The 25,640-nt window shown below is 43.9% G+C and overlaps 1 protein-coding gene across 7 annotated transcripts in view; it reads left to right on the top strand.

Moving 5' to 3' along the window:
- Positions 1-24,975, top strand: part of ZNF385A (zinc finger protein 385A) — a 358,128-nt gene extending 333,153 nt beyond the window's left edge. For all 7 annotated transcript variants that reach the window (XM_088469211.1, XM_088469210.1, XM_088469215.1 and 4 more), the window contains 4 exons: positions 18,603-18,881; positions 18,985-19,163; positions 20,768-20,863; positions 22,481-24,975. In XM_088469211.1, the coding sequence (XP_088325337.1) occupies positions 18,603-18,881; positions 18,985-19,163; positions 20,768-20,863; positions 22,481-22,708 (782 nt within the window). In that variant the 3' untranslated portion in view covers positions 22,709-24,975. The remainder of the gene's footprint in view (positions 1-18,602; positions 18,882-18,984; positions 19,164-20,767; positions 20,864-22,480) is intronic.
- Positions 24,976-25,640: the final 665 nt, after the last annotated feature.

Below are 25,640 nucleotides of genomic sequence, written 5' to 3'. Positions count from 1 at the left end.
CCCCCTATGCAGTGCCCCCAGTAGTGCCCCTTATACAGGGCCCCCAGTAGTGGCCCCCACTATGCAGTGCCCCTTATACAGTGCCCCCAGTAGTGGTCCTCCCTAAGCAGTGCCCCTTATACAGTGCCCCAGTAGTGGTCCCCCCTATGTAGTGCCCCTTATACAGTGCCCCCAGTAGTGGTCCCCCCTATGCAGTGCCCCTTATACAGTGCCCCCAGTAGTGGTCCTCCCTAAGCAGTGCCCCTTATACAGTGCCCCAGTAGTGGTCCCCCCTATGTAGTGCCCATTATACAGTGCCCCCAGTAGTGGTCCTCCCCAAGCAGTGCCCCTTATACAGTGCCCCAGTAGTGGTCCCCCCTATGCAGTGCCCCTTAAACAGTGCCCCCAGTAGTGGTCCCCCCTACGCAGTGCCCCCAGTAGTGCCCCTTATACAGTACCCCCAGTAGTGGTCCCCCCATATAGTGCCACATATACAGTGCCCCCAGTAGTGGTCCCCCCTATGCATTGTCCCTTATACAGTGCCCCCAGTAGTGGTCCCCCCTATGCAGTGAGCTCCAGCTCGTCTCCGTCCATGGGTGTAGCAGCCAATGACATGTTTTTTCTGACTCTTTGTTACTGACATGTACACTACACTGACCTAAAACCACTGCCCTGGACCACGGCCCTGCTCAACCCCAATGTTACACCACTGCTGTTAACATAATCGCGGCACCAGTTAACAGGCTATTTATCGGGGATTTCTTTTTGGGTCTGATCAGACTCGAAAAAAAAGTCCCCATTAACTGCAGGCTGCCTTTGGGGCTAATTGAATAGTCCCTGCGGTAAATTACCGCGGCTAATTGAATTCTCTCCTTAGATAGATACAAGCTAATTGCTGACAGGCCTATAGAGGCTTAGTGCAAATTAACCATCAACATCCCAAATGAAATAAGTCATATGGTTCCACATTTATACAGGTATAAATATGTAAAAGAATATATACATATCTGAAATGATTATAGCTGATATTTCTGCACTACAACTCTGCCTTTGCTATTTAAAAAAAAAATGGCCTTGGCTTTGCTATCACGCTTAATTCCTACAATCTGCGCTGTCTGGTGTGAGGTGGACTTGGCATGTTACAACTGGAAGGGCGTACCCCTGGGCTAAAAAAGGGTTAAATGTGTAATTGATCCTCCAGCTGCGGACACTTTTCAAATGTTGGATAATTTCCCTGAGAAACATATTCACTAAAAGCATTACACCCCCTCTTCCCCAGTCTTACATCCCTCTGCGGGAAGGACTATGTCCCGCTGTGCCCTCACTTTTACTGCATAGCATGTGTGTCTGATTATGCCTGATTGCCTGTGATGAGGTTTGTTTCCCCGTACATGAACTTTATGTATAGTATCTTGGTGCACATTCAAGCCTCAAGTTCAATTAGGAAACGTATTTATGCAGTGTGGTTATCTCAACACATCCCAACAACAGCTGCACAGTTCCGAGCATGTATACCTGTATACATCCATACATGCACATATAGGTGCATCAGGGAAAATAAATTATATTTATCAAGGACATATGGCTGCATTAGGTAATAAAAGTCTAGAGCTACTTTGCCAAAGCAGTCTCTGAACCAAACTGTACATGTGTGAAAACCTGTGTGCATTCTCTTGCGTGCAGCTGAGTACTGGCCCTGTCCAAACAATTTTATGGCATTAACTGTCTGAATGGTGATGGATCCTGCCAGGTCCTTCAGACAAGCTCTGTTATACTCCTGCTAGCAGTCAATAAGTAAAAGAACATAAACTTTTTATAGCTAAGGAATAATCCTTCAATTTCATCCTTAAATAAACTACTCCAGAAAATTCCGGATGGCAGAGATTGTGTGCTTTTTGGATTTCTAGAGAATGTGACAATCCATAGTCATGTACAGTCTAATGGTAACAGGTTTGGGGCATAAACTGTTAATATAGCAGTTCATGATAATAATACAATGTAGTAAATAGATAGGAGCCCCCACGTCTGCCAGTTTCTTAGCTCATTTAAAACTAGCCTTTTATAATCTTGGCGTATGGGATATGCGGGATAACCCCATGTCTATTCCAAGCTTGTCTCCAATTCTATTTCTGCTTAGCTGCTGTTCAGGAGACTCACCAAGTCTTATACAAAGACTTACTTTCGCCTGTTCCATCAATACATGCGCTCTACTCTATATGTATGGTGTTATACTTCTATAGGCTTACTATTAATAGGCAGATTATTATTGGTTTCTTTGCCGTATCCGATCAGATTGAGATGGACATAATTCGACAAGAAAAATGTACTGTACAGAGAAAATATTGGTCATTCACATTAGTCCCTGCCCCAGTGGAGCTTACAATCTATGTTCCCCACCACATGCACAGACACAAAGGGGTCTATTTACTAAGCCTTGGATGGAGATAAAGAGAACAGAGATCAGTTCCTAACTGCCATGTCACAGGCTGTGTTTGAAAAATGACATTTAGGAGCTGGTTGGCTGGTAATTTATCTCCGGTCACTTTATCTCCATCCAAGGCTTAGTAAATATACCCCATAGACACTAAGGTTAATTTGTTGGAAGCCAATTAACCTACCAGTATATCTTTGGAGTGTGGGAGGAAACTAACGCAAGCACAGGGAGAATATACAAACTCCACATGAGGGCATGGTGGGATTCAAATCCACAACCTCAGTGCTGTGAATCAGTAATGCTGACCATTACACCATCCGTGCTGCCCACACAGTCACATGTTCAGAATGTTGACATTTAACATGCCGACACCATAATGTCGACATTACATTTTTGTGTTATTCTTAGGGTTAGGCTAAAATATACAAAAACCTATATGTCAACATGGTAAAAGGTGACATTATGAGCATGTCAACATTTGTGAATTACATTTTGCTTGTCGACCAAATGTCCATGTCGACATTCTGACTTGATATTCAGAACCTGTCTACATTCTGGTGTCTACTTATCATACTGCATCTTTTTTCCTCCCACTGAAAGTTTGTATACATGAATACTTGTATCCATGTATTCCTGTGTATGTGCAAAATTCCTGGAGGTATATTTACTAAAGTGAGAGTTTTCAGAAGTGGAGATGTTGCCCATAGAAACAAATCAGATTCTAACTATTATATTCTTAAAGGTCAGGGGCAGGCTGGCAACTTTTAGCCTGGGGGGCAAATGCATGCAGGTGGCCCTGGCAGAGGAGTAGCGTGTAGCCAGGGTGCCCAAAGAACGTGCGTGCTACGGTGCCCCCCTCCCCTCTCAAGTGTTCCAGGGAGGAGGCGGGTCATATGGGATTAATGTAAAGTAAAAATAAAGATTAGGTTCAGCTCCCTGTCGTAGTGCCCATATGCAGTGCCCCCCTGTGCCCCAGGAGAGGATCCCCTTATGCAGGCCTCCAGTAGTGCCCCCAGTAGTGATCCCCCCTATGCAGTGCCCCTTATACAGTGCCCCCAGTAGTGGTCCCCCCTGTGCAGTGCCCCTTGTGCCCCCAGTAGTAAGCCCCTTATATAGTGCACCCAATAGTGGCATTGGGTGCACTATATAAGTAAGCCCCTTATATAGTGCCCCTTATACAGTGCCCCCAGTAGCAGTCCACCCCCCATGCAGTGCCCCCAATGGTGATAACCCTTATGCAATGCCCGCTAAATAGTGGCTCCAGTTGTAGTCTCCCCCCTATGCAGTAACCCCAGTATTGCCCTTTATACAGAGCCCCCAGCAGTGGTCCCTCGATACAGTGTCCCCAGTGGTAGTCCCCTCCCCCCTGTGTAGTGTCCCTAGTAGTAGTCCCCTCCCCCTATGCTGTGCCCCTAGTAGTAGTCCCCTCCCCTTGTAGTGCCCCTAGTAGTACCCCCCCCCTTGTAGTGCCCCTAGTAGGAGTCCCTCCCTTGTAGTGCCCCCAGTAGTAGTAGTCCCCCTCCTTGTAGTGCCCCCAGTAGTAGTAGTCCCCACCTGGTAGTGCCCCCAGTAGTAGTAGTCCCCCCCCCCTTGTAGTGCCTCCAGTAGTAGTAGTCCCCCCCCCTTGTAGTGCCCCCAGTAGTAGTAGTCCCCCCCCTTGTAGTGCTCCCAGTAGTAGTAGCAGTCCCCCCTGTAGTGCCCATAGTAGTGATCTCCCTCTTGTAGTACCAGCCCCCCCCCCCAGTAGACACACGTAATAAAAATAAAAAAAAATACACTTACTTGAATCCCCGCTTCTGCCGCCGCCATCCGCTCCTCCGTCTGTCCTCCCGGGCCGGGCCGCTCTGCATTATAGGAGAGACGTTATGACGCCTCTCCCATTACCCACTGCAGTGGGCGCAGCAGCTGCTAATGAGAGTCTGTCAGACTCTCATTGGCTGCTGATCAAAACAAACACACAGCTGCCCGAGCTGGCGGCTGTGTGTTAAGGTGCATAACACTAGGCGATCAGGAAAGACAGTACGATTACAATATCGTAATCGTACTGTCATTCCTGATCCCCTGTAGTGTCTGCACTGAACGATCAGTCGTTCAGTGCAGACACTGTCCATCATTCCTGAATATGCCAATCTGTCGTTATCGGCAGATGGTGCTGCATGTTCAGGCGATGGACAATGTCAGAAACGACCAGCGGGAGTGCGCATCGCTGGTCGTTTCTGACATAAAAGTGCACGATTTGTGCACGATTACTTTCGTAATCGTGCAGTCGCTCAGTAATATCGCCCAGTGTGTACGCACCTTTAGTCAGTGTAGCGCTGACCGAACTCCGTCCGGTCAGCGCTACACACGCGGTACAGCCTGTGTCACAGAGACACAGACTGCCTGCGGCCCGCATGGCACTGCGGCCTGGGGGGCACATGGCACCCTACCCGCCACTGTTAAAAGTGCTAGTTAAATGTTAAGTAGAATCTGGTTGGTTGCTATGGGCAACATCTTCACTTCTAAAAACTCTCACTTTAATAAATGTACCCCTTAGTGTGCAGCTAACACATGCTACAACCATATTTTCCTTCACAAGAACAATGAATGGAGCAGGGTTAGCTGGACTGGCATCCAGTTGATATTATAGTACCCAAAAGATTACAAAAAGAAGCTGACTGGAGCCACAGGCAGCCAATGTAGCTTTTTCTTTAGTTTTAATGGCTATTAAAGTTTTACAATTTTGGAGTCAGCGGTGAGAGGAAAGGGAAGTGGGGTTTCTCTCATTCAGATCTGGATTATAACTCATACTGCAATGTACTGTGGGTAATACCCCATAGAAGTATTCCAGGATCCCTACACAGTGTATGGAGGGAAAGGGTGGAGGAAGTATGATTGGGATTATCTGGAGAGGAAGATATAGCATATGTAGGCTAGGTGGGAATTGCAGTACATAGAGTTTCATCCTCCCTGAATAGCATGACCATCACCCCATATGACATTGGCAAAGGAGTATTTGTTTTGCTGGAAACTTGGCAAGGCTGGCTAATGGTCTGGTCATTGAGGATGTAACAGCATGAGCTGTACCAGTGATTGGCAGCCTGGTTTCTAATTGTGGATAAGTAATTGGAGGTTAGGAGGAGGTCATACTTTCCAACTCTCCCTCATTGTCAGGGAGACTTCCTGAAATAGTAGCAATCTCCCTGACTCCCTGAAGAGTCTAGCAATCTCCCTGATTGCACATTACCCCCATTATGAAGCTGTTAGATTAAAAAGAAAACAGATATATACTTTCAAATGGGATCATTAGTATAATTTCCCTGCATTGGTTATAAGGCACAGTGATCCATATGGCTACATGCAATTTCTGAAACGTATCAGTGTGTTTTCATCAACAAATAGATCTTACTAACTGCTTTGGGGCTCATTTACATTTGGATGTAAGTACAGTTTATGACACGCCTCCCAGATGTAGCAGTACACGCCCACTTTACCGCTGTGCTCATAGGTGCTGCTGTCACACTCTCCCTGAAATGCTTTTATCAAAAGTAGGTAAGTATGGAGGAGGTGTATGCAGATATGTGCCTTCCGTGTCTTTTCGTGAAGTCAAATAGAGTTACTACTTTACTATATCAATACCTTGATACAGTGTGCTCCACTCGTAGGGGCCCGGTGGCCCCCCCCCCCCCCCGCAGACACAATATACAAACAAGACAGCTGCAGGTACGGGAGTACTAACATTGAAAGACAGTGGGCTCTATTTACTATAATCCGCATATTGAATGCAGATTGTAGTGTGATATTAACGACTGAAAAACCATAAAAAGTGTTGAAAATTCTGTCAACCATATGTGTGTAGACCATTTTAACATGTCGACCTTTTAACCCTATCGACCTTCTGCACTGTTGACCTTTTGTCCTTGTCGACCTATTGCATGTCGACAATTTGGTGTCAACCCATTGACTGTCGACATTTACATTGTCAGCCTTCTATCTGGATACCATTTCTATTTGTTTTATGGGTAAAACTTTTTAGGTCAGCTGTGCATAGAGAGATGTAAGCTCATTCTCTGCACATATGGATGATGGGGTAAAGCCAGCAGATTTATACACTGTCTGTTCTGTGCTGTCAGAATCCTCTCATTTTTTTGTTTATTTGCTGGTGTTATGCATTCTTTCCCTCTCTCTCCCAGCCCAGTCATGCTAAGATGCTTATGCTGCTATCCATCAAATTCCATGACACAGAAAGCTGTTCCCAACCAGCGCCCAGTTTTATGTCCCGTTATTCCTCTAATACATTTAGTACTGCTGTAGGTTGCTATTGGTAAGAGGACAGCACTGTAAAAACACTTAGTATTATTCATAGTTATTATTCCAGTGCAAGACAGTACCTGCTGTTCTTTGTCACTTTATTTCAAATTACACATGTTTATGATCATAAATAGGCATCTGCGGCCCCTTCTCTGTTTGGCCAGGCAGCCTGCTTACTGACTTATGCTAATGTAAGTGTCCGTCTGTCTTCATGCGGAAAGTCTTGCCGCCCACTATTTTTCGATCGTCAGGTGCCATCCTTAGTATTGGGACTTACACCCACCCCATACTGGATGCAAAAGATTCTGTCAGCAATTTTGCCTCCATGCCCACAACACTGCCACGATAATCCCACAAAACGAGTCTGTTCCATGTGTCGGCATAGTATCTGCCCAGTAGCAGCCTTTTCACGCAAGAGAGATCTGTCAACAGATGGATTAATACAACCTTACTTTTAGTCTGCGTCTGTGGTGCATGCGCAGATATCTGGAAGATCCATCTGCACTTGGACTTGAAGTTATTTGCCCATATGGTCAATGCATTTAAACTGCATATAGCGAGCATATACGAGCGTGCAGGATGATGGTCGCGATGGTCTTGACCATCGCGACCATCGAAACTGCGGGCAAAAGCCTGCGGTTGGGTTTTTCAACCGCAAGGCCAGAAGTGATTTTGGCTTTATCAGAGCCAAAATCACTCCCACTGACATCACTAGTGATGTCAGTGGGGCCGGCTTCAGACGGTAGGTGTTCCCTTGGGAACGCCTCCGTCTGGCAGGCACGCCCACCAAAGGGGGCGTGCTGTCAGTCACCATCGACAGCACGCCCCCTTTGATGAGACACTCCGAGCGAAGGAAAGTCCTTCGCTCGTCGGGTCTCGCGCATGCGCACGACGGAGCTCCCTCCGTCGTGCGCATGCGCAGTGCGGACCATCGACTCACTTGCGAGCGGACAGCCGCTCGCGAGTGGGTCTGAATGAGGGCCTATATTAGCACAGATTAACACTAGGAATCCTAGAGATGAGTAAACACTAGAGGACAATAGAATCAGGAAAGTCACTGGAGATAATCCGGAGGCAGACTTGCACTGATAAACACAGGAATTGTAGACGTGACAGGGATGTACTGGAAGTTGATAGAAATCCAATCGCAGACTAGCACTGGGAAATGTAGACACAAGAATACACTGAGTATTGGTAGGACACTGAGAATCGATGATAGTCAGCACTTGGAATGAGACACTGAGAATCGATGGTAATCGATAGTTGGTATGAGATGCTGAATGGCTATGGTAGTCGATAGTTGGTATTAGATACTGAGAATCGATGGTAGTCAACACTTGGAATGAGATACTGGGAATCGATGGGAATCGATAGTTGGTATGAGATGCTAAATGGCGCCGGTAATTGATAGTTGGTATGAGGGGCTGAGTGGCGATGGTAGCCAGTACTGAGAATCGATGGTAGTCAGCACTTGGAATGAGAAACTGAGAACGATGGTAATCAGCACTTGGAATGAGACACTGAGAATCGATGGTAGTGAGCACTTGGAATGAGACACTGAGAATCGATGGTAATCAGCACTTGGAATGAGACACTGAGAATTGGAATGAGACACTGAGAATTGAAATTGATTCTTGGTGTGAGATGCTGAATGCCCTTGGTAACCAGCACTTGATATGAAACACTGGGAATCTATGGTAGTCAGCGCTTGATATGAAATACTGAAAACCGAAGGTAGTCAGCAATACTGTAGGTATGAATAGCTGAACAGCGGTGGTAGTTACGAGAAGGGTTCACTGGGAAGGAACACTGCAGAGCCTGAAACGTACTGTAGTCACAGTAGAAACCACTATAGGAGCGAAGTAAACACAGGGATGCAGCTGGACAGCTAAATTAGTAATCAGCTTGAAGAGAGGCAGCTTGAGAGCTGAGCAGCACACTGAAAGACAACACAGGAACTTTTACATGAAACACTGGAGTTCTGTGAGAGAGCTGAAGTAACACGCTGAGAATTAGCATGGAAGTTAATACAGGTAATACTGGAGGTCGGCATGAGGGCTGAAACAACACACGGGAGGTACTTTGTGGAAAACACCGGAGAGCATAACAATCACTGGAACAGCGAAGCTGAACAGCAGTTTCCTGTTCCTGGAGTCAGACTAAAATACCCTTAGGTAGCTGGTCATTGGATCAGAGGATCAGCTGATAGACCACAGGACTACCATTGGGGAATACTAGTCAGGTGATATGGACCAACATGGCTGCGCCAATGCCCAGCACCCCGGGAACCAGGACTCATGCATGGAAGCCCTAGCAGACCCCATGGAGAGGACGCCGATGCGGAGGTGAGTAGTGGCCAATCCAGGCAGAATCCTGTCAGCGAGGAGTGTTTGGGGGACCTGCCTATCATGTCTGCACCTGGGGAAGGGGAGCTGCCCGACGGCTGCCCATACTCGCCGGCCTGGCAGCATGAAGTGACATTTGTGACAGGCAGCCTAGCAGAGAATCAGCTACCGCAGACCTCCCAACTGTCCCGCATTCAGCAGGACAGTCCCGTTTTTCTGGACTGTCCCGCTGTCCCACCTGTGGGCCACAGTGTCCCGCGGTGGTGGTGGGAAGTTGGGGGAAGCATACGCATGCAGAGCAGCAGGTATACGCACAGCATCTATTCACAGTACGGGTGGAAGCCCGGGGGAAGCCCAGCATCTCGGAGATGCTGGGCACGCCCCTTAGTGATGTAAACGAGGCGGCGTATAATTAGGCCATGCCCCCTTTATGATCAGGCCACGCCCATTTTCGGGCACATGCGTGTAAGTCCCAAATCTTGTGGGACAAGTGCTGGGAGGTATGCTACAGTGCGGCTGCCGTGCGGAGATCAGTGTGGTGAGCAGGGAAGGTCCAGAGACTGCTCACCACACTGATGTACAAAGTACTGCAGAGCCGACTGAGAACTCCCCGCAGGCAGTGCACTGTAATGACAGGCAGCTAATCTGATGTCACTGCTGCTGGGCGCTGAGGAGTATGTAGAGCTGCCCACAACACACTCAGTTTATATATATATATATATATATATATATATATATTTCTCTCAACCCCAAACCCCATGTGTGCCTCTGTCCCAACCCCCATGTGTCTCTGCCTGCCATCATGTATGCCTCTATCCATCAACCATGTGTGCCTCTGCCCACCACCAAGTGCTTCTGCCTAGCAATATCTGTCCCTCTGCCCACCCTCCCCATATATGCCTCTTCCCACTCAGCCTTTGTGAGCATCTGCCCGCTTCCCCCTATATGTGTGCCTCTGATTAGGGAGCCCTACTTGTTTAATTTGTACTGTCCCACATATTCTGGAAGCCTGTCTGCGCCCACAGTGCTGGATCCTTGTTGCCTGGCAGTGCTGGACTTTTCCATGTGATTCAGATGCAGCTGGCTGATCCTGACGTGACCCAGAGACGGTGATGCAGTGACATGATGTCACATAGCTGCATGCCGCCTCCTGCTACAGTGATGCAGTAGCTCCTGGAGTGCTGGACAAGCCCCCAGTGTGACGAGAACGGGGGCGAAAAGTTAATTCAACAGGGGGCATGGCTTTGCGGTCACGCCCCTTTCACAAATCCACAGCAGGGGGTGACAGGGTGAGCAGGCGTACTGGGTGACACCAAACATGACACCACTGGTGCAGCTAAGCCAATTACCAAGCAGAGTCAGTAGTCCAAACTGGGTAAAATGAAAGTTTGCAAAAGAGTTTAGTAATGGAGGGATTTTGTAACAGTTTATGTAAAAAGGAGCGAGAGGGGTATAAAAATAACCAATTGGCAATAAGCTGAATCCAACAGAGCCATGTCAGACACAGTAACTGTAGTTTTATTAGACATTGATGATAGTAGTACACTAAAATCTATAAAAAAATGATTATGAAAAAATCTATTTGTATCAAAGATATCACTGGGTGGGGGTGGGGGCCTTCACTTGGTCCACTGTACTCGGAGGGGATTTCTCAGACCGTTAATACAGATTAATATACAAATGTTCAGCTGCCATCACGTGGCTCTTGCAGTGCAATTTCTTGAGACATTAACACAAAACCATTGACTGGCTGTGCGTATTGATTGCCAGGTCACTCAAAGTGTCAAAATAAATAATAAAAAAGCAGGCAGTGTGTCTACCCCCATCCCCAAATCCAGCCTTACCTGGTTCCCACTGTAACACTGAATAATTTTCTGCCTCCTCAACTCCCCTCCTTACAGAGGCTGTGAGGCTTTTACTGACCCTTGGGCTGTAGGGCCAGGCTATGTAACAAGATAGTGTCCTGTGGAGTGACCATGATCATTGTCCAAGTAAATCTTTTTTTCCTCCATACTATGTAAAGAATGCATTGACTTCCAAAGTGTACTAACGACTAATTAGAGCCTCATTGCCTGACTTTCAAAAACTGCCCATTGCACTTTTGTATGCAGAGATTGCAGGTTATTAATAAGTATACACTGTTGATATCTGCAGAGTTTGGTCCTGTACAGATAAAACATTGATTCAGAGCAACCCTGAGACTAATCACCACTAGATTTATTTATTTCATTCATCCTATTATATAGGGAGGGTGCTTTTTGCATATGATTTCTGACAATAACTTCCTTAATGTCACTTTGTCATTGTTAATGAAATTATTCATATTGTTGCATCGGTTGTGGGGCATAATACTGTTTAGTTGACTCGGTGACATTTTATGTTTGAAATACTGAATGTTCTATGACCATAGACGGTGAATGAGCCATCAGTCCTGGATTGTGTTTTGTCATCACGTAACCCTGGGCGAGTGCCCTATAGAAATGTCATGGTGGAGGAGATGAGACTAATGACCATGTTTGGTTTGGATGCAGCGCAGGCTTGGGAGACCGCTTCTGATCACCGCTGCCTTCCTTATTCCCCTCATTTCTCACATCCACCATTGTAAGTGATGCATTGAAGTCTTGCTGTGTGACATGAATTCAGTCCTCCATGTCTTTGTCTCCTAACACACACTGGGAACATATATATCAAATAAATCCTTCTGCTTGAAAACTAGAGCAAAAATAGCAGCAGATATATCGGGCAATAGAAGCACTTTGAAATTAATGTTTCCTTTTTTTTTGCTGTTGAAATTCTATTTTTACCAGAGTTTTGTAACCTGGAAAGTTTCTAGGAGCAGGACCGCCCTTCCTCTCAGTGCGGGGATAAATCCCTGCTGTCATTTTATTGTTTTCCTAGCGCGGGTTCTAACATGTACTGTAGGCTCATTACATGCAAAGGATAATAATGCTGATAATGTTTTATGTTTTCATTTTTACTGACATGGCTCTACTTGAAGAAGGCTCATGGCTGTACTTACACAGGACCCTGTCTATTAAGTTGTGGAAAGCCTCATTATACCTACAATAAAGAATGTTTTTGCAGCTGCTGTAGAGGAATCGTAGAGCTAGAAAAGAGACTATTTCCATCACTGCATAAGAATAGGTTAGATGGGTTATTTTTCTGGACTTGGGCCAAGCACTTCATCCTGAGAAACCATGATGAAAGGCATTTAATTAGTGCGCTGAGAATATAGTACTTCCAGGAACGAAAGGAAGCTCTGCTTTGCAACCCATGGTTAGCGTTATAATTAATAATGCACTTCCTATATAATATAAAAATACTATTGTCTAACAGGTGCAAGTGAAGAGGGATTTGCATTTGCATGTGCTCACCCACTCATTGTTTTGGGGAGGATTTCATTGTTCATTCTCTGATTTTTGTGGGATAATACTGCTCAATATAAACTGGCTAGCATTGTGTGTATCTTTATTTTAAACTCCAACCAAAGATATACTGTATATAGTTTTTTAAATAAGAATATATTGACCCATGTTTTAGGTACCAACATATCTAAGATTCTTCAATTGTTAGGAAAAACCGCACTGGCATATTGGGTTTGATTAAAAAAAAAAAAGATTAAATGTGCCCACCTCTTAAATAAAAAAAAAACAACAGAATCTAAGGGAAAATAATGGCTACATTTGCCGCTCTGAATGAAAACAGAGACTGTCTGACATTTTTAGAGAGATGCTGGAGGAACAAAGAGAAGTCGCCATCACGAACATTTCACAAAAATTTCACCAATTCTCGTGGTCATTTTTAACTTTAAAGCAGCAGTATCACAATGATTTGTTTTTATTTAGCAAGTTAGACATCTTTATTTAGATGTGCCTGATTGTCATGTTTCTTAGCTATTCTTTTACAAATTATTACACCTTTTCAAAATCTCCCCTATATGGAAAACAAACATGGCTGTCAGATACAGACAGAGTCAGTGTCTGGCAACTGGCTCTCTCAGACCCAGCATGTCATGTGATGGCAGAGGTAGGAGAAGGGGTCACACTACAGCTCTCTGCCCACTACATCATATGGGACATGACGGTAATCATAACATGTGAATATCTGCAGCATCATTATTCTTTAATAGCAGTCTGCAGAAACAAACCAAGGAAAAAGATTATTACAGAGGTGCCTTCTTATGTAAAATAAAAAGCTTAGTTTTTCATGCGGTTGCTTCCTAGATTTTGATGTTCATAATAATGGTCTCAAGCACATAATACACAGTGACTTTGGCATGCCATTAAAGAACACAGTTCAAAGCATATTGTTACAGCTTTACTTAAGGTGACACTTGACATAATAGGGGCAACTGACCTCTTCTTCTTCTTTTGGAGTTTGAGTCTGTATCTTCTACCAACTTAAAATAGGTACCTAAAAATCTTAGCTAAGAAGTAATCCTTCCTGTGTAAGAAGAACTTGACACATTTCATGTAGATGAAAGATTCATGAATAAAGAGAGCATCTCTTTATTGAGATGGTGTAAAGTCTGAATGATAGGAACAGTGGCAGTCTAGTGGCAGTCCAATCTTCTAAGTTAGTTTATAAGCTTTGCATCACTTTCCTTTTAGCTATAAATATAGTAATAAACCTCAGTCACACTCTGGAATGGCAGCAGAAAAAGTTTTCCCTAATCGTTTTAGTTAATCAATCACATTTTTTTAAATCATGTATTAGCGTTTCTTTAGTTTTACCATGAGTCTAATACCAAATGTATTCTTAAAGACAGTCATCATTTGATCATGGTAGGTACAGGAGAACATTTTTTTTCTTTTATTCTGGGATATCTCCTCTCCACAAATAACAAGGCTTTATGTCCACCTAAACTCCTAATACATCAAGTGCATCATTGGATAACATGTTATTAAATAGGCCTATGGTTACATAATACAAACTTAACCTAATAAAATGATGCAATATGTACACGTACTGTAACCCATAGCAACCTATCAAATAGGCAACATGATACATTTCAGGGGCCGCAAGAGCAGCAATCTCACCCTTAAGGGTAGATTTACTAAAGCTTCTAAAAAAGACACGTGGTAGTGTAACAATAGCAAACAGATTCTGTTTATCATTTGCTAGGATGCAATAGTGAAATAATATCTGGCATCTGATTGGTTACTATGGGTAACATCTCCACTTTTCATTATAAGAAACAGTAAATCTGCCCCTTAATCTCAATAATGACTTAAAGAGACACATACAGTATCTGTAATAAGTTAACCAGGGACTTGCAGTCAAGGGAGGCAGAACCTCCCTTATCATACTCCTGGGATTTGATATAAAAATAATTAGAATAATATAACATAAACATATTCTTTGTTTATTGTAATCATTCTTATAGTTAACACTTATCAGCTTTGTGGAGCACCCTGCGACTGCAGGAAGTCTAGAGATGAGGCAGCAACAGCTCAGCCTCGCTTTTGTATAGTCAGACACTGCTTGCAGAGCTGGTGGCAGGGCCACACCACGGGCAGTAAGCTGCAGAGAAAGAGAGCTAATAGAGGCATGCCTCTGAGTATGGTGGGCGTGCCTTGAGCACTGATGGACACCTTGGATGTGTCATGTGACCAGGAAGTGCGCTGCAGTGTTTAGCGATCGGAGCTCAGCAACAAGAGAAGACACAGTGCTTCAGGTAGGAGAATGCCATGTGACCAGGAAATGAACTGCAGTGTTTACAGATCGGAGCTTAGGGCCTGATTCAGAGCCGGACGCAATTAGCGCTCGCTCGTTCAGAAAAAGGGGGTGGCTATTCAAATGATCCGTTCGCTCTTTGCGGTCTGTTGACGCCTCCATGTCTGAACGAGCGAACAAAACTTGCGGACGTTTATTTGAAAAATACACCCCCTGGCCGCTCGCATCATACGTCATGTCCGCTATTTATTAGATTAATCGAGTACATCGAACAGCGTATGAACTGCTCGCTATTCTTGTGGTTGGTTTTTCCTACCACTATATTGCGAGCAGTTTTCACTATAAAACAACCAGGTGACGTGGTCAATGACGCTGCTGTTGTAATTATGCACACCCATAAAACGCCTGTTTTGACCTTTAAGCACGCCTGCGTTCTTAATTCCACTCCTCGTTTTCAAGCACCTTCCCCTGTTACCACCCACATACGCCTCATCGTGTCACTCAAAGTAGCAGGCATTCGCTATATAGCGAACAAACGATTTTCGGCCGCACTGACTGGTTCGTGCATGCGTATTATAAACCGTACGCATGCGCAGAAGTGCAAACATCGCTCGGAACGAGCGTACTGCCGCTTATGAGCGGCTCTGAATCAGGCCCTTAGTCAGCAGCAGCAAGAGAAAACACAGTGATGCAGGTAGGAGAATCAATGGACACTAAAACGTAGAGTAGTGAGGGAAGAGTTACAGTGAGTAGAGGGTGAGACAGGCTTCCAGCACTCAGACCCATCTCCATGTGTGCCTCCCAGCCGTTGACCTCACCGCACGTCACTGGTAATAACATATCAGCCGCAAATATTACAAGATCAATCTTGCCTCCTTTTGGGACCTCACCACCAGGAGATTACTGAGGGGAGTTTAAAGTGGCAAGTGCAGTGAGCCTGTTGATACGATTCAAGTCACCATGTCCTCCCTCCTGCGAGATTGGGGAGTGGGGCTGTAATGACGTTGTTTGCCATGGCTTGTATCTAAGTGGGTCTAGGGCTCTCCGGGATGTCCAGGAGCCTGCGGGAGTCGGGACATTCCAGGAGTGTAGACTAGTGTGTACAAGTTATAGCTAACAAATCTTACAATAAAGCAGGACGAAGTTTGGGCCCGCAGGTGAAGACTCGGAAGGCTGCATGCAGATCTAGGGTCGCCTGTTGCTCATGACTGTAATAAACTGTGGCTACTATAATCTGATCAGTTGCTATGGGTTACAGCACATTGTATTGTGTTATTAAGTAAACCACAGTGTATGAATGCTTTTCTGTGGATATTGCACACTATCATTTCAGTACAATTGTGGCAGATGTACTATTGTGGCACTGATAAATCCAGAACAAGATCCTCAACAGTTTAGCATCGGGCAATGCTCATGTATGTGTGTCAGACCTCCTGATCGAGATATCTCTTTTAAGGTTTACCAGCTGATAGACAGACAAATAACACTCAGACCAAACCCAGTCAGTTTTCAAGCATCTCTGTTGTATTATTCAAAAGGTACACAAATCTTATAGCGTTTCTTACAAGGAGGTTGTTCTTAAAAATGTAACATGCATAGTATCAGTAAGTACAAACATCTATTGTTCTCCAAGGTTAGTAAGGGGAGTCTTAGGATGGGAGTTATGGGAGACAGGCATGCATAAAAGTTAGAATACAGATTCTATTCATAAGCTATGTTGTTAGACACCAGCTGCTGAACTCAAGGTCTTCTGGAACTCAAAGACTAGCAAAAACCACTTTACTGTTCTACAAATTAAAGTTGTAAATATCTTAAGAGCACACTCCATCTTGTCACAAAATGGAGTCTCATGTTGATTGCTTAATATCAGATTTCTCAGGCACTTATTTTTTATTAACATCTGAATAATTTCCCTTCCCTATACAATAGTATGATGATGGTGAAATCGTTAGATGTTTGCAGATAACTTAGAGAAAAGTGATTTTTCTCTACATTATCTGCTTTCATACATACCGGGGTTCAATGTAAGTATCAACGCTGGTTATAGCGCATTTGGCACTTGTTACCTCTTCTTACATCTCCCTCAATATCATCTACACTTGCATGTACTGTACAATCCACCCAACTTTCCGAACACTTTGTTTCATTCATTCAAGTTATTTCTGTCCCATACACCCACTCTCTGTCTTGTGCTGTCACCAACGCCTTATTCATTGGGTCCTCACGCTTTGGCTTGTGCCCAAACAAGACCTCAGTGTTAATATCATAAAATAGAAACACGCCCGATACTGCATCCAAGAGACCTCGCAGGCAGAATGATTTAGTCACATAGCAACAATAATAAACATTATTGCTCTTACTCTTTTTTCCCAAGAACACCCGTGATGCATAAAATACACTTCTTCATACACCATCCCAAAGTTTCTTTTAATTACAAAAAGTTATAAAACTATTTTTCTAAGTGTATGTGTAAAGTTTTCCACGGATAGGGAATAAGCTGTCTTGGCCTTGTAGTTACATGTGCACTTGCAGTGTAGGTGAGAGCACACTTTTGCACTGCAGTGTCCTTCAATTGCCTTGCAGACAAGACATATGATGCACGTAGGAGAAAACTTTCCTCCTCTCTGTGAGCAATACCTTACCCTATTTTATCTAATACACCCATTAAAATTTAAATCAATCTGCATTTTAGTTGATTTAGCTGTTGTTACATCAAGCAGTTATGCTTATACACAGTTAATATCAAAGTAGAAAACTACTATATAGTCTAGCACTCATATTTATATGCAGTCCATTGATATTTGAGCTACAATGTTTGCTCTCACTGGGGAGATCTGTGGTGGGATAGGCATCACTTGAGCTTTAGAATTTCTATTATGTTTGAAGATTTTGTTTCTGAAGCATTTTTTTTTTAAATAACGTCCTTGCTTCTTATAAATGACTGCACTGAACACCCCCTCTTGTCCTGAGAGCCTGAGAGCGATAAGATGGTCTCCTGAATAGCAGCATTTAAAACACAATAAAATTATTCTGTGATTATATGGAACATTAGCATATTTCGATTTGCTCCCTTGATGTACATCTCCCCCCCCCCCCCCGGCCTTCTACCTATATCTACGAATTGGAACAATATATCAAGCACATCTTCTAATATATACCCATCATTGCACACTCCTAGGGCCGGACTGGTCATCGAGCACTTCTGGCATATGCCAGAAGGGCCGATGGCCTGAGGATCGGCTCGAGGAGGGGTGAAGGAAAAGACCCCCGCCCTCCACCCAACGGCTCCGAAATCATTAAGATTTCACGGAGCTGGAAGGGGTGGAGGTGTGTATGGGCCGGCGGCAGCTGTGCTGGGCCAAAAAGAGATAGGGGCCAGCCCCCGTGACTCGCGAAACACCCCCTTGCATTTACCACACCCCTCTCTATACGGAAGTGCAGGGCGGACTGCCAGGGCTGATATACAGCCCCAGTCCGTCCCTGCCCGCTCCCGTGGGTCGTCAGTGACGTTATGACATCTGGCGTTCTGCACATCAGATGTGACGGCTGGTCGGCCAAAGGCATGTTTTCTAACTGTGGGCGTGAACGATATTTATCGAGCGGTCGTGCGATTTATCGTTCAGTGTGTATGGATGGCTGACGTAGTGTTACATCTGTCACCATGTCGGCCGGGAACCGCATTGTTTTGATGTGTACCCGAGCATAGTATTTGTAAATATGAATATCAGGCCCATCATTTTAATTAATCATATTACACTTTTTCTTTGTTCATTATAATATAGGTGTGTTAGTGTTTCCTACATGTTATCTTGTTACATGAGCACTTTCTCTCACTTCCTAAATCTAATAACATTGGCTTGTACTCTTCCTTGCACTAGATCACCAAGGGAGCGACAGCACAGATTTACTTTTTGCTGAGAGTCCAGAGAACATGGTCACCCAAGAAAACAATGGTCCAGCTGTACCCGAGTACTCACAGTCCTCATCTGAGACAGTTGGAGGTTATGCAAATCCGCTTCCCTCTAGTGCCCCTATAAGCAGTGGAGCAAGCCCATCTACTACAGAGAGCGATGAGGAAAGATCCAAGAAGTCACTGTACTGTGCCCCCTGCAAAATAACTGTAAACTCCCTCTCACAACTGGAGGCTCATAACAAAGGTAAGATTGTGAATGTAATACACTGGAATATCTCCAACCATGTAGCGATGTTCACAAAGAACTTTTTGTATAATTATAGCCTAATTATTATTTTTTTCTGTAGGAACAAAGCACAAAACTATCCTGGAGGCTCAAAGTGGTCTGGGTCCCATAAAAGCTTATCCCCGGCTTGGAGGGCTGAGCAATGGTTCAAGTGGACCTCCAGACTCCAGCACCCAGGAGAGGACCTTTCACTGTGAGATCTGTAATGTCCGAGTAACCTCTGAAGGGCAGCTCAAGCAGGTAGACAATCTCAGTGCCATTTTATTCATTTTTATTATTCCTTAACAAAATCTTTTTCTTTTCAATTAAATGGATTTTGTTTGAGTGATAAAATATTTTACATGGCAAATTTTAAGGGAGTAGGTGGCGATACAGTTTTTGGAATCAGAATGATTGGTAGTATATATAGGGGGTGGATGCTCTACCCTCTCATGCTTCATTCTTTTAGATACTCAAATATCAGTAGGTTTACAGAGCTAATGTTTTCACAAACAGTTATATAATATTCAGCGATGGATAATGTCCCTTGACGTTTCTGTAAATAATATCTGAATACACATCAAGTTATGATGTCAGAACATGATGACTGTTCAGTACAGACATATCCCTTTTTACAAAATCATTTTAAGTCCTTCCCCCGCACTCTGGGCCTGATTCAGACCCAGACGCTATTTGCGGACGGTCGTTCCAAAAAAGGGTCCGGCTATTTAAATTGAGTGCTCGCTCTTTGCGGTTTGTTGACGCCTCTATGTCTGAGCGAGCAAACGAAAAATGCGCTCGCTATTTTGTAAAGACACCCCTTTGCCGTTCGCATCACACGTCATCTCCGGTATTTATTACATTAATCAGGTACATCGAAAGGCATCTCAACTGCTCGCAGTGCTTGTGGTAGCTTTTTCTTACCGCTATCACTGCGAGCAGTTCAGGCTAAAAGACCACCAAGTGACGTGGGTGATGACGCTCCTTTACTAATTATGCACTCCCATTAAACGCCCTTTTGACCGTTAGGCACGCCTGCGTTCGGATCTCCACTCCCCTGTTTTCAAGCACCTTCCCCTGTTACCACCCACAAACGGTACATTCTGTCATTCAAATTAGCAGCCCCTCGCTGTTTTGAGAGTGCACGATTTCCAGCCGCAATGACTGGTTTGCGCATGCGCAGTTGTGCGAACATCGCTCAGAGCGAACAAGCGGCCGCTTACGAGCGGCTCTGAATCAGGCCCTCTGTACAGAGCCGCAGCTGCTTCCGAATCCAAGGATGCATCAGGAAACAGGAACATGCACCATCATTATTGTCCTCTGGCGCATTTATTGCTGCAGTATAAACTGTAATGGCAGATGCTGCATTAGATTAGTCCCCCACAGAGTAGTAAGAGAGAGTCAAATTGTCGGTGTGTTTGTGTCACTGTCATTGTGAGTCTTGTGTTAGTCCATGTAAAGGAACAGATTCCTTAAGGACTATTGTACTCCCTACTTTGAATTATCACAGATTTTAGAGGTTACTTCAGGGCTCGGTGACCTGTAGGAAACCATTCCTCTATATAATAAACAGAATTTTTTTCTTAAATTCAGAATTGCATATTTACAGTATAAGAAAGTATAACAATTGTATCCACTTATGAGGCCTGGGATCAAATGTTACCACAGCCATAGTTTATGCTGCTGTGTGCGGAAACAAAAGGTGGTTCAGTATTATGTGGTAGTTGTGTGAACAAAAGTCAAAACAACATTATTACTATTATTTTTATAATTTGCCATGTTTGAAGAGTACCTGCCTCCCCCACATGCTATCATTAAATTGACTAGTTGTACATGTAACCCATATATATTCTTGTTCCCATAAGCACATCTCAAGCCGCAGACATCGTGATGGTGTGTCAGGGAAACCCAACCCTCTGCTGAGGCGACACAAGAAACATCAAAGTCTACAGGAACTTGCGGTGAGTTAGGAAGCAAAATAATTGCCTGCCGCTCCCCATTGGAATGCCTGCCAGGTATACAGTATATGGACAAAAAAAATCTCTCCTATTAGCCTATTAGCAGACCTGCCCATCCATACCCAGACACCTCTTACAAGAGACAGGTAGTGGAGTGGATATCCCTGGGTATCACACTTCATGCTGCTGCTCGGTGTTACTGATTGGCAGAGTAGTCTGATGACATCACTGCACATGTTCACAGCCTATCAATGACGTGGAGCTGAAGCATTCTGTGTAATACCCGCCAGAAATGTCCTTACTCCTTACCTATACCTGCTACTTATATAAGCTGTAAAAAGAAGTAAGGGAGAGGGCAGAATGAATTTTAGGGGAACAGGTGGCTTAGAAAGATAAGGTAATATTTATGGATATTATTATCTATGACATAGTTTCCGCAGCGCCATACAGGGAATATACAGAGTAACAGTGAAACTTGAAATATCATAATTACAGTAAATGAAAGTTGACATATCTTTGGAACAACAGAGAGTAATAAATCTCACAAATTAGGTAGGACACAGGTGGCTCATGACTCACTGCAAGGAGAAGGCAGTTCAGCATTTAATGAGACTGTACCCAATTAAGGCTGAGAACACAGAGACAGGGTTGTTGTAAGGGTCTAGGGCAGAGGTTCTCAAACGCGATCCTCAAGGCTCCCCAACAGTGAGGTTTTAGAGATGACCATGGTTGAGCACAGGTGGTTAAATCAAATTGAGGTACTAATTAGGTCACTTGTGGTCAAGCATGGATATCCTTAAAACCTGGACTGTTTGGGTGCCTTGAGGACAGAGTTTGGGAACCTCTGGTCTAGGCGATATATTTACTAAAATGAGAGTTTTTATAAGTGGAGATGTTGCCTATAGCAACTAATCAGATTCTAGCTATTATATTCTATAATGTGCTAGATAAATGTTAAGTAGAATCTGATTGGTTGCTGTGGGCAACATCTCCACTTCTTAAAACCCGCACTTTAGTAAATATACCCTTAGGAGAACAAGGAGCACTGAAGCAAGGATTGTGCTAGGGATGAAGGTGGCTCTGTGAACTTACATGCTAATAGGTGCGGTAAACAGTTGGATGGTGAACTGGAGAGAGGCATAGGACAGTGGGTGAGAGAAGAGAGGATATTTAGGAGGAGGGATGGTAGGCTCTGATGAAAAAGTGTGTTTTGAGTGAACATTTGAAGCTGGAGAGATATGGAGAAAAGATGATGTGGAGTGTTCCAGAGTAGGGTTCAGCAGGAGCAATGTTGGACGCAGGCATGAGAGGTGGTAATCAGGATGGAACCGAGGTAGCAATCAGAGGAAGAGCATGGCCAGGAGGGAGTGTGGACAGAAATTAGAGATGCAGGAGGTGGCAGAGTGAGTAAGTGCTTTGCAAGTGATGGTCAGGAGTTTGAACTGGAATCTTGCTGAGCGGTTATAAAGGAAAATAAATTGTCTATTTTTGCACTGGTAAATATGTTGGATAAGTGATAGAAGACTTCCTAATAATTGTGGGGATATTTAACACATTAGATGAAATTGCCTAATTAGAAACTGTTGCTTATGCTACTTCTCCCTGTCTTTTCTTTTATAGACCAGTCTGGTGTTCCCCAAGGATCTTACCAAAACGTTATCTGCAGGGCTTCTCCCCAGTCCACTGGCAGTTGCAATGGCAGCTGCTGCTGTGTCTTCTCCGCTAAGCTTACGTCCCACTGGGAATCCTCCCCTTCTACAAGCTCCCCCTCTCACACACCATCTGCTAAGACCAGCTCCTGGACCCATCAGAACTGCACATGGGACTATACTCTTCTCCCCTTATTGAGGAGCCCTCTCTATCTTCTCGTTGTAACACTAATCCACTGGAACCTGAACCTGCACTTAGAAAACCAGGACAGGACCTAACCAGATGCCTCCTGCTCCATTATCCCTCCCTCAGAAATATATAGTAACTGGAACACTCTGTAAACTCATGGACATTCTTTTCCCAGAACAAGGACTGCAAAAGAGCCTCTTAGGAGTTTCTGAGGGTTCTAACAAATCAAATTATGGGCTAAGAACGGTGATTCACCAGCCATTACAAAGGGTGTGTTGTAGGGAAATAAGACTTGTGATTAATGGATGCAAAATTGGGCATGGTCACCATTTGGGCATTTTATATCCTCATTGGGTCAACTTAAGTGGCTCAGTGGATAAATGAAGTGTGACTTTGAAGCAACTCAGGGGATGAACTGGGTCCCGTAGGAACTGTTTCTGTTGTGTATGAGGGGTATATTTGTACTGTTGTATTAGAATAGGCCATATCTTCTGCAATGAGGAGGAGGAGCATCGGTAATGACATCTGATAGCCCATGGGCATTTTCTAACACTCTGGTCCATTCTTGCCCCATATAATAACTGTACATTTTTCCCATTGGAGATTGTTTCCCAATAATGTCAGGAAAAAAGGCATATGATTTACAATCACAAACACACGTTATATATATAATGTTTTTACTGCTTTACACAATGTGTTGTACTAGAGTCTTTAGAAATTGGTGGGGGGGGGGGAACAAAAACCATATATATGCTGTAAATGTATACTAGTAGTGAGAATTTCCTATGCAGTTCCCACAGGACCACAGGGTGTCTACACTGAAATATTTAGCCATAGGTTAGTTTTGTACCACTTGGGCACCCTCCATGGTACAGACTCTCTAGACCAGAGATCGACGACATGTAACTCTCCAGCTGTTGCAGAACTCACATTCCAGCCCCAAAACTATCATGGTACGCTGGTTCTTGTAGTTCTACAGCTCCTGGAGAGCTACAGGTTGTCTAAGCCTGCTTTATACTGTAGATTTATTTTTGTGTTAACGTGTCCTCCTCCAGTGGTGGACAGATTTAGTTAGAGCAATACTGTTGTTTCTGCAAGCCACAAATGGATTGCATTGTTTAAATGGGAAGGTAAACTAGAGAAACCTTCACAAAAAAGGCAGATACAGCTGGTGGTGATAAGGTCAGTGTTAGTGGAGAGAAGTAATGTGCAAAAGCTAGATGCTTACTTTTTCTAAATTTACAATATCTTGCAAAATGTTTGGCAGTAGTGTGTACATATGGATAATATATAGCACAGAATAGCACTTTTCCATAGTCTGGAATGCAGTGGAACTTGACTCATGTTTACTGCCCCAACAAAACAATGACACGGCCAATCACGTGTTGGTTTATGCCTTTCCATCCAATATCGTCCTGCCTTATGCTTTTGATGTCAGGATTGGAACGTAGATAATGTACGTTTTCATTGCCCAGCGTAAATAATTCTGGAATGTGGTACAGTACCACCATTGAAACTATTTGTCATCTACAAAAGAGGCTTGTGAACTGTGACAATCATTTTATTTATTTGACAGATTAATTCTTCCTAAAGACTATGCAATCGTTGTTGTGCTACATATGTACGTCTTCGTTTTCATAACTTATGTATCAGTAGTTCACCTCACCGCTGAGACGGCTGTTTGTTAATATAATCAGCAGTAGGGTGGAATTATGGCATTAGTCTAAAGCTGGGTACACCCCTGAATGATGGAGCAATGCGATGTAATGATATATTGCATCGCCATATAAGCTCAACAAGCCATATGATGATGTGATAACTCGTTACATACTTCATGTAATAGCACCGCGTCATCCGTGGCATCGCCCCATCTGATGTGCAGCACATCAGATGGGACGATGCGGCCGCCCAATTCATCAAACGATGAATTGGGTGGATTTGTCTGTGCATACTATGTGATGGACGTTGCGGATCTCGATATTGGTCGATATATCGTATAGTGTGTACCCAGCTTTAGAAAAGGAAATGACATGTGTAATAAGCATGCCGTCAATTAGTCAGCTGCTCTTAAATCATTTAGTATTAAACAGGCTGACGTGTAGCAATACTGTAGGGACAAGAGGGAAGCCATTGCACGACCATTAAGGAGCCGCCACTAACTAGCCAAAGAGCTCATTAGTCCAGAACATATGTGATAGAATAAGCCATGTTGCAACTGGAAGGTTACACTCTTGAAACAATAAAGTAGTTGCTTCATTGAAAGCAAAATCAATTTATATGTAATTGTGTGCAGCTTTTAAGTTTGGTTTGGCAAAGGCAATAATTACTGAGGCTAAGGCAATAAAGGCGATATTCAGTGTCTGAAATTAAATCTGAAATGAGATTAATCGCTTAAGAAAACAAAGTGATAATAAAGAAATTAATCTCATGAAATTTATTGCTGAAAGGAGCAAAATCTTACTGCGTTCTCTGTTTCAATTAGGATTTACTATCCAGAATCACCTAAACTTTCCCAAATATAAGATTAAATGCTCATCACATTAAAGTCTACGGAAGAAATGAAGTGTCCATGCAAGGTGAATAAACTGCAGCACTGCACGATTGCTGAAACGCCCCGCACTGCAAGTGATTACAAATGGCTTGTACAGCAAAGTACATAGGATACAGAGTTACAAAACGAGTATTCTGTCCTCAGGATGCTTGGCCTGAAATTGCCTGTTTAGTCTGTTATAGTGCTCACCTTTTATATTAACATCAGATATTATGTATGTAAGAATTCGTTTGTCCTGCTTCCATGAAATGCCTCACTATGACCAGGGGAGAGATCCGGTATACATTTGGTGAAGACAGACAGACACACACCTCGATGTGTAATGCAGATTTGTTGTTTAGCTTTCAGAATAAGTTGTAACAAATGGTAAAACAAATGCCCCCCCCAGTC

Source organism: Taudactylus pleione, unplaced genomic scaffold (genome assembly GCF_031769625.1).
Source record: "Taudactylus pleione unplaced genomic scaffold, aTauple2 ptg000089l, whole genome shotgun sequence".
NCBI lineage: Eukaryota > Metazoa > Chordata > Amphibia > Anura > Myobatrachidae > Taudactylus > Taudactylus pleione.
Note: the sequence above shows the minus strand (reverse complement) of the source record. Positions and strands in the feature narration are given on the sequence as shown.